This window comes from Echinococcus granulosus, assembly GCF_000524195.1.
Source record: "Echinococcus granulosus chromosome Unknown EG_S00103, whole genome shotgun sequence".
In the NCBI taxonomy this organism is placed as follows: Eukaryota; Metazoa; Platyhelminthes; class Cestoda; order Cyclophyllidea; family Taeniidae; genus Echinococcus; species Echinococcus granulosus.
In genome coordinates this window covers 100,114-110,368 of record NW_020170483.1, presented here as the reverse complement: position 1 = coordinate 110,368, position 10,255 = coordinate 100,114, and the positions used below count along the sequence as shown (strand labels likewise).

At 39.3% G+C, this 10,255-nt stretch overlaps 1 protein-coding gene across 1 annotated transcript; it reads left to right on the top strand. All coding sequences in view use genetic code 11, as the record gives it.

Annotated features, from left to right (window-relative positions):
* Positions 1-661: 661 nt before the first annotated feature.
* Positions 662-5,418, top strand: EGR_08331 (hypothetical protein; the record flags this gene model as incomplete). Its single annotated transcript, XM_024497580.1, has 5 exons — positions 662-754; positions 2,233-2,373; positions 2,505-2,573; positions 4,182-4,269; positions 5,327-5,418. 5 exons carry the CDS (start codon positions 662-664, stop codon positions 5,416-5,418), a joined length of 483 nt encoding a protein of 160 aa, XP_024348003.1.
* Positions 5,419-10,255: the final 4,837 nt, after the last annotated feature.

The following is a 10,255-nucleotide window of genomic DNA, read 5'->3' as shown; positions in this document are numbered from 1 at the left end:
TTTCGATTTTAAGCCTGACATAAAATCATCTCACTAAAGTTGATTAATAGCCTTCTTTGAGAAGCAACTACTTTTAAAATAAGAACTGCATACATTTTTAACGCTCTCATTATTGGAAGTACAAATTACAACACTACATTCTCGCACAATTAGTTTTACTGTATTTATTTAAGTAGTAGTTTTTAATTGTTACAATGTGCTTTGAGAAGAAAATCCTACATCTCTATAGGGAAATATGCCTTTTATTCTGCTAATTTTTTTCAAATCTATAGAGTATTTAACTTTGACAGCATTTTTACGAACTTAAAAATATGTCACCTCCTTTTTTAACGTACGTGACGCCAAAATGCATCCTTAATTTATAAATAAAAAGTTGGCCAAATGAATATTCCTGGTGATACAGTAATATAATAGCATAACCACCCGTGATGTTAATATTAGATCCATAACGCCTACTATTACGGTTTTTCTCTTAATAATGTGTATTTCGTTTTACACTATTAGTAAATACGTATAAGTAAACCAAAACGGAATGGTAAATATCTATTAAACATTAATGCATAATTTGTATTTTTAATAAATCCGTGAATGTTTGAAACTTATTAAATAATTAAATTCCACAGGTACTGATTAAATCAGTGCCTACCAATTATGTTACAAGATGCTTAATTGTCAGCGTTTAAAACAGGTCCACAAATTTTGCCAAATTTCAACTAAAATTTTAACAAGTAAATTACTGGCTATTTGTGTAAAGGTACGAACTCTTTGAGGCACAAGAGTCAGACGAGTAGGTACTCGTGTCTGTCACATTATCACAACCGTGTACTCGACACAGTTCCCGTTCACACATCAAAAAACATGCGCAAACATACAACACACACAAATTAAAAAGGCACGCCAAGTTGTATGTGCGATGTTGGAAAAGGGTGAAAGATTCCAACTCTTCGATGTGCCAAGTGCGTTCTCCACTGAAGCGAAGAATAGAATGCATGCAAAAACGCGCCCACTGTTCGTTACTTGGGGAAGGGGGACGTGCTTAATTAAGGGAAAGGAATGGCGATCTAAGGCATAACTGGATGCCGCAACCAAACAAGTTTGTGATAAGAGCGTATACAGCACCACCCATGGTTGCTCAGACAAGAGCTTAAGGGAAACAGAAAGGGGTATTCTTGTGTTCTTTAAGTCAGATCTCTTTCATTATTTATTGTTACCTCTCGAAAAGGGGATATTCTGAATCCGAAAAGCGTTCAACCAAAATGAGATTACTTGTATTTACCAAAGATGTACACCAAAACAAGCCTCTATTTGTGCTGTATAATTTGTTACTGCCGTGGTGGGTGGGGGTGACAACTGCGTAGTCTCGTCAACAAAGGCGGTGACCTTTGCAATCACCCATTCTGGCTGATTTGAGAGGCCTTAATTAGCCCCTTCTGAGGGGGCTGTTTTAGCTCCACTAAAGTATAATCAGCTCCCGGGGATTTGATGGATTTCTCTAAGGCAAATGCATCGGGTTTAGGAGAACTACGTGTCGCTTATTAGAATGGAGAAGGACGTGCCACCGTTTGCTAAAGAGGGTGGAGGGCTTTTAGTATTGTTTAATTGCTGTTTAAGTCCATAGTAACAGAAGACTTCAAAGTGCCAAGCAACCAGGTCTTACATACATGCAAGGTGCTGATATGCTTGAGGGACAATCTATTTACTTCTCCTTTCTCCACCTTCCGTTGTAGGTTGTTTTCTGACTGAATGAGTGACTTGTATTAGGAAATCGCTTTTACAATTTTTTAAATGTTTTAAGGCACTCTCATTCCTGGGATCGCCTCTTAAAACGGTTGTCACCTTTTTCCGGAACTCAAGTCAGGCAATCATGTAATCACGTACGTTGCAGACTGGACAATTCGGATACAGAGTTGGAAAAGGATGTGGCTGGGCCCTGTTTTACGGCTTCCGAAGACCAAAGTGGTCAATCTTGTATGAACTTCTCAAAGTAGCGCAGCGTGGGATGATTGTGTACCGATGTCTTTGTTGCATAAGTGACTCTTTTAATGTGTTGTGCTTAGTGGTAGCGTTCTCACGAGTTAAGAGGACGTGTGCGTAGTACCACTGGATAAGAAGTGGTCTTGCATGAAATTAACCCAAACAAGTGACATAACGAATTAAAAAGCTAAAAGTTCATGTGCTCCAACCCTTACTCTTGAGCCAAATGTGAGGTAGACATTTCGTTGTATTTTAAAGGTAGAAAAAATCAGAAAGTTTAGTATAATACTTGCCGTTTGTTTAAGTGCACATTTGGTCAGTTTTATATTTTGTAGCGACGCAAAAACACAATTTCTGCCTGCTTTGTCATTTGTCTTCATCAAAATAGCCAATCAGGCAGTATCTTTCTTTAGTTAAAATCCTAATCTGCCGCAACAAAGTGTGACGGACCTAGTCTCCTTTGGAATCTCACTAAGGCCCACTAGTACGGCACGGAGTTAGAGGCACAATAAAGCAAAAAATCACCTCAGCACAATGGATTTCCAAAATGTGGAGAATTTTTACTTCCTAATTTACATTATATTATTTCTTTTTGTCAAGTAATTTACGGAGCAATCTAAAAAATGATGGAAAATGGGAAGACTGCCATGAGTTTACAGAATGGCTAAGTGGACGTGGGAGCGGCGTCCCCCTCCAGGCGACAGCCTCTGCCCCCCCTGTGGCCAATCCTCCCCACTAAGCAGTCAGGAATTACTACCATTCGTCACTTATCTGATTTGAGAAAATGGTTGATCTCAAAGTCGGTGATGCTTACCGTCATTTTAGGTAGATCCAAAGTCACGTCTTTTTTGTGAGCCGCATTGCGAGGATCTACTGACTTTTTGCCCCTTAGGGCTGAACTACGCCCCCATAAGAAGTGAAATTTATCAAGAGGGAAAGTTATCCGGTAGACCATTAGCTAACTTTGCTTTGAGTGAGTGATACAAAGAGGCGAGAAGTAGAGTGGAGCGTCGTGGGTGTAGCGAAATGAGACGCTGATGAAGTGTAGCGGTGTAGAGGAGGAGGCCGGCAACACCGAGCACTTCCAGCCGGGCACCCGTGTAAGTATTAACCCGGCCCGGCGTAGCTTAGCTTTGGTAATCAGACGAGAACTGGTGCTCCCTACGTGGTATGGAGGTTAACTTCCTTTTTTTACGGATTCTGTAAACCTCTACCCTCCATACCGCATTTTTTACTTTATTTTTCCTACTACCTACCCATCCTTGCTATACCTCACCAACTTCCTCGCCTTCATTCCCCCATCAGCCCACCCCCCGCCACACCACCAGCCCTCTATCCCTGCATCGTTCTGTTCACCCATCCACTGTTTACGCATTCCTCCATTCACGCATCTGCCCATTAGCTGGTGCTAACACTCACTTCTCCGCACCATCTCCTCCTCTACCGCTTCCTCCTTTTTGTCTTTCACACATGCGTCTGCAAGTGTAACTGTTATATGCCACATTTGCCTAAATAGTGTGAAGGTCAGTATCTGCTACTACTCTCAATTCTTTTACACTTTGGCGTTGCTCGAATGCCAGCCTGGAGGCTATGACACGAGATTGAAGGGAGTGTCAAAAGGTGACGTGACTCCAACAGCTCTTTCTTTTTAACTAGTAGCCAAGCCAGTCATCCACAGCACAAATCCCTTTTGTGGCACTCGGATTCGGTGTCCTCGATCGAATGTGAGAGTTTGAGCCCACTTCGATGCAACACCTCGAGCTACTCTTCCAGACGTGGTCAGGGACATAGGAAGTGTCGGCGAATATTTTACTGGCAGTAAACAGAAGAACAAAAGCTCGCTAAACGTGCCTTCTAAGGGAGCGTCATTCTGTTGGGCAACTAATCCAAGGAACGGTTTACTCTTCAATAGACCTCCATTCCAATTTTTTAATAATGTAGGGGAAGGCTTGAATCCATTTAACATTCTTGCTCATCATATGAAAGCGGTCTCATCGCCTGCCAGAGGTGGCACTGTTTTATCCGAGGCAATATAAACACCGAAATAACGTAAAGATTCGCCAAATTTTTTGAAACAATAGTCAAAATCTAATTTTAAAGTTTCAATAACTTATTATTGGTTAATGTGGCCAGTTGGCAATTTTAAATTAACGTCTTAACTCAAAAAATAAAAGCAAATCTACAATTTAAATGGCATAACTTAAAAGAGGAGAGATTTTCGTCGGAACTCACATGAAATGAAAATTGATCATGTTAATAGAATGTATTTATTTAACTATTGTGGAATTATAAAATGTCCAAAGGACTTAAACTAAAGAAATCAAAAAGTACTTTACTTCCATGAGAAGATTAGTTTTTGTGGGAGAAAAATAAGCATTTTGTTATTCTCTCCAAAACTACACATTTCCGCAGTGCAATCGCTGTGATGAGATCCAAAACACAGCACAAAGTCAACAATCGCAACCTTTTTTGACCCTTTTCCTCAGTATTGCTTGAGTTTACTTCATAAAAAATAAAAATTTAACATTGAAAATCTCCCTGAATGTGAAGCAAATAAACCATCGTTCGGAGGAGGTGGGGGCATCAGGTGGTCAATGTTGACTACATGAATGAGTAGCGAAAAAAAAAACCAAATTTTCCGCCCAAACTTCGAAAGGCTGCGCCTGTTTACAAATTCTGTTGCCTCCTCTGAGGTGGTGGTACGTCGAATACGCGCTACCAACGTACAGAAGGACTGACCGGCTGCTAGCATTACCATGGTGTAAAACCACGACCCGGGGTGGCTCGTGATTGAACAAAGAGCCAACCCACCACAATCAGCATCGCAACTTAGTGTTTGACTTTTTCGCACACAGGTAACTTTGCACATCGGCCAAATGTGCATTTTTAAACTGCCCCTTAGACACACGGTGATATGCACACCATGACAATCCCTAATAACTGTGAATGACCACACTAAAATGGTGTTTGAGACGAAGGACACATTGCGGGGAGCGTCACACTTTGTGCACACAAATTTGCAGTCAATTTACTGCAAATTCTTTGCAGAGTATATTGTTAATTTGGGTGACGAATTGCAGGAAATAGTGTGGTCATAAGGCATCGGGGATGGATTGTTGAAAGGGCTTCACAGGTTTATTTTATGTATTGCGCTTAGAGACAAGAAAATGTGACAGAAATCAGACTTTAAAACATGCTCATGGAGATGTCCATACAAAAAAGATTTGTCGGGATTAAACCAGTACACATTAGACTAATTTCCTCTTGAAGCAATTTTAGAATTTTCATCTTTCCTTGACATACGCGGAATTTTTTAAAACTGACTAAATTTGGAAAATTTTTCTGTTTATAGATAATTATTGCAATTCAAGAAGCTCAGTTTCCATTGATATGAATGCCCTATGTGAATTCTTTCCTCAAAATACAATAACCTCTTTATTTTAGCCCTCCATCACCGGTTCCAGGCTTCTGAACCTAGGGGACTGGCCAGAGGGAGACGTGATGACATTGTGCCAACGAAAGAGTATACAAACTGTCAAGGCTTTAATGAGAAAAATCAAAGTTAATCTCCTCCTCATCCTCCTCCCCCTCGGGCGATCTGTGACGGCTTCCCCGTCTCGAGGTTCGTCCACTCCGCCTGCTTGCGACCTGAAGAGGTGGGGTCAAACAAACATGAACTGCAAAAGCTTCGGTGTACTTAAAGAAACAGTAGAAATATCTTTTCTACTAAGAATATTTTGTACTTCTCTGAGCACCTCTGGCAAATACTTCATGTTTATCTTTTATATTCTGCTTTATCCACTTAATATAATCTTATTTTTTCAAAGGGTACTAATATTCGGCAGTATGCTTTAAATCTTTTTTTTCCCCAGAGAATAAGCTTAAAAGTGGTTGAGTGTCCTTTTATGTAAAAGCATATTAGGTGGTTGGAAGATGGATGTTTGGACTACATACTTCTTTTTGTGTTGGAATTGTAAACAAGGTACTCTTAAAAGTAGGGAAGAAACCTTGGTATTTTTGCACTCCTGTAGTACTACTTGACATACTGCCACTGTCAAATCAAACCAATTTTTTTCAATAAAATCAGTACAAAGGGTCATTTCTGAAGGCGAGGTAAAGCAGCTACTTTCTCATTAGAGCACAGAGAACTGATGAATAGCAAAGCTACCAAGAGAATTATTGAACCCGCGGAAACTGTCGAACCGGAGAATGACAGCTCGGTACACAATTGGCAGACCTGAAAGTACACCTACCTGAAGGAAATCAAACTCGAACCATCATTGCGCACTTTTGAACACACAATGAAGGATGTGTCCCATCCAATTTTTGCATTAACTTGGGAATTAGCCACAATGCACTCATTCATTTCCAGTTTCTGGCATCGCTTATTTATCTTGATACCTCTAATACGAGAACCGAATTAAAATAAGACCATAATGGCGAGAATCAGGGAGAAAAACAGGCACCGGTGTGTTTTTTCGTGCGAGGAAAGCATGGTGGCTTTTTGTAATCTCATCACTTGCTGGTTAATTAATAAGGTAAAATTATTCTGAAAAGGAATAAATAATTGCCGATTGTTCAATTTATCTTACCAGAGAGTGGCTTAAGAGCGAACGCGTTGATTTGTTAAGATTAATGCCTCTAATTGGTAGTCTCCATTAGTTTCCAGGGCAATTTTGCTAACCAAATTCTCCAAAGTTAGTACATTGCTGTCAGAATTTAAGCTCTAATTCGACTATCACAGTTTTAAGATGTTTTACTATTCTATACAAAGATGTGTAATTTAAAACTGGGAGACATTAAGTGTTCTCCTACCAGGAGCACTCACTTCTCCTTGTTTACAACCCACGGTTTGGTTTTGATGGTGACTAGTCTGGCCCTGTTTTGTAGCTCATGGCAATAATCCATTGAATATGAATAATCTGCACAGGTTGATCTGAAATGCGCTCTACGCATTTGGTGTAAAGATCAGGTGAGAAAATCGGGGTGTCACATATATGTGACACTACCAAAGCAGTATCACCGAAGTACAGTTCAAAGTAAACCCAACTTTCTGTTTAAGTAACATGATTTAATAATTTTTTAATAATAATTTGTTATTATTTTTTACTGAATCGTGTTTTCAGAAATGGCATCGCCTCCACATATGACGATGGTTCTCACAATATCCGGTATTGACTGCGTAAACACTCGCCGAATCGAGCATTACAGCGGACGAACGAGGGTATGTAGGCCATAAAGGCGCTATTTACTCAGCCACAAAACATGTTTGTCACTATGTTGACCGCTCGTTTTCACATCTTGCCCCATAACTGTCAATTCTTAAAATACACACAGAAATATGCTAAGATAGGCTACTTGAAGAAAACATATTTCCTCATTGGGTGGTTGGAAGTTGTTAGTAGTAGTGGCAGCTGGGTAATGCTTTCCACAGATACAAGACTATTGCAACGAGTGGGTAGTAATCGAAGCCTTAGGGTTTTACAACCCGTCAAACAGGAATGACTGACAGCACCCAAAATAGCGTTTGAAGAGATTTTTAGCGACAGAAGAAATGAATTCATGGGTGACGCAAACTATCTAATTGAGGTAGTTGGAAAGACCCAAGTGGTTAACAAGACAAATTGTTTTCAATTTCTTTCAAATTTAGACCTAAGGAGTGTTTACCAATTTTCGCATCTCTACCATAATCCATAGGATATTTAATCTAGAGAGCTCGAACAAAACAACCCAGGAGGGTTGTTTTGTGGCCTATTCCGGGCTTATAGGTCGAGTAGGCCTCCATGTAAATCCCTTCTTTCAAGCAGGCAGTTTGATGAGCTTACAGGCACTGCAAATTTTTGTAGGGAAAGTAAGAAGGTTTATTAGTTGATATTTATAGAGGTTTTGGTGGAAAGTCATCCACACCATTGTTTTAAAGTAGCCCATGAACTCGGTACCTGGTCAAAACTTAGACAAATGGAACTACTATCAGGCATACAACATCTCACACACATTTTTATTGTTTTAAACTCAAGTATTAGGTTTGTAACGCATGATTAGCTCCAAACACTTAGCGGAGCATGAGAATGGTTGCGCGTCACATATATGTGACGCCGGTATCATTTGTTTTAATAGAATTTTTTTGAAGGTAAGAACAAGAGATTTTGATGGAAAAATTAAAAATTATTTTATGTGAGGTGGAAAAAAACTTACTCATTAATCGTTTGGATCAGAGAGGAGACGCCAACTCCAGCTCAGCTAAACCATTTGACGTTGACGGAAGAGGCTTCGGCAACTAAAAACGGTCCTCTCCACATTTTGTGCCTCCCTAACGTTTCTCATATTACCAATGCCTGCTGATAAAGGTGATACACTAATGGACCACTTTCAAGGCCCTTCGCTCAACCAGGAACACCCATTGACAACTACTCGGGCGTCTAGACAGTCACATGCCTGCATCCGAGGCAGAGGTGGTCAATCAAAGGGCTTTTACAAGGCGCCACTCTTCAGCCAGAAAGGGATGAGGAGATCCTTTGCATTTATTAAAATTAACATCCCCGTGATTATTTGAATTCATTGCCTTAAATGGAAATATAAACAATGAGCTATGAGTGTCACACTTTGACTGGCCAAACCGGTAGTTGGTCTTCTCTCACTAAGCACCATACTTCAATCGGAAAAAGGGAATTATTTAAGGCATAGTAAACATTTTTTTTGATGAAATTGGGAGCAAAAAAGCTGGTTAATGCACATGAGGGGAAGGGACCCACCTTTGGTGGTTAGATGCGCTGCTATAGCCAGGAAATTAATAAATCAAAATGACAGTTTATCATGCATCCCTTGTTTGACTCCGAATTTTTGATTCAGTGTACACGAAGCACCTTTACAACTGCAGGCCACCGTAACTCCACATAAACTTGCAGTCCATCTTAATGAGTGGCCATGGCAAGCGTTCTTGAATAAAAACTTCTGGGAAAATAATGGGAATGATTGCAAAATAGTTCTGTTCGTGTCCACGACTTAAATTTAGCAATTTTTTTTGCGAAAAGTAGGACACATTCTAATTAGTAACATAAATTTATCAGCATTTCCAGTTTCATATGGTTACTCACTCAAAATGCGCATTTTTGAAGACGTTTTTTTTTTGTGGGAAGTTTGAGGAATCAGAGTGATTTGGGGTTGAACGGTAGAATCGCCTGCGGGAAGTCACCGTCATGCGCTCATTAAAGCCAAAGGCATCTGAGAGATGTTTTATAAAAACAATTTAATAAAGAGTTTTAAATTTAAGCCAGAAGTCATCACCTAATCTGACGCCGGTAGCGGGAATTTTGATCTGTTCTTGAGAATAACCTCCTCCTGATTTTACTTTAAAGCGTCTGTTAACAGTATAATCACTCGGAGAGCAATATACTAGGAAAAATTTTGTACTTTAGTGGGAAGATTTAAGGAAATCTGTTTAAAGACCAGCCCTGTGAATTCATAAATCACTTCTTGCGATCAAACGAGGCTAATTCATATGTCCTCCCTAATAAAAGCAGTCAAATATTTGAGTATTAGGTCACAAAAATAAGCAGCTCATTCTTCAATTTTTTAACTTCGAAAATTTTGAACCAATTCCCTGGGATTCAGAGTACTCAAACAATAGCCAACTATGCTGGGTTCCTGTATTTGCTCTATTTGTACAATGATAAAAATAACGGGGTCAAGAAAAACTTACTCGTACTTTATGGTCCCAATGAAACTGTTTTTTTTTCTCAAATAAACCCTTTAATTACTTTTAGCGTTTATAGCCAGGAGTGATCTGGGATTTTCTGATGTTTTTTAACTTTCGTGAAAAGTAGGAAACTTTGCAGTTTTTTATATTGAACAAAAAATTAACCCCCACTTCAAGAGATTAGCTAAATATGATATTGTTTTTTTTTTTTAAATTTAATAAGTGCATTTGTCCAGATTCTCTCGCAGTCTGTCGCAACGTTCACCATAACACAGTCGGCACAGTCCTCATAGGGGCACGTATTGTTTTTCTTTGTAGATAAAAACAATTAATCTACAATATTACTTTTGACAAGCTCAAAGCGACTTCTTTTAGAGTTTCAAGTTTCGATTAACCGATGCTTTACAATCTAGCAGTAAAGCGGATGGGTTATCTGTACAAAAAAGTTGACTATTCTATTCCAAGAGTAAAAAAGCTTTAAAATCTTTGTAGCTCAACCCTGTGGAAATTAAAACTAAAATATTTTGCACACTTTTTACAAGCGCTTTACTTCTGGGTAAAACGCAGTTATCGGTTCTCGGCAAT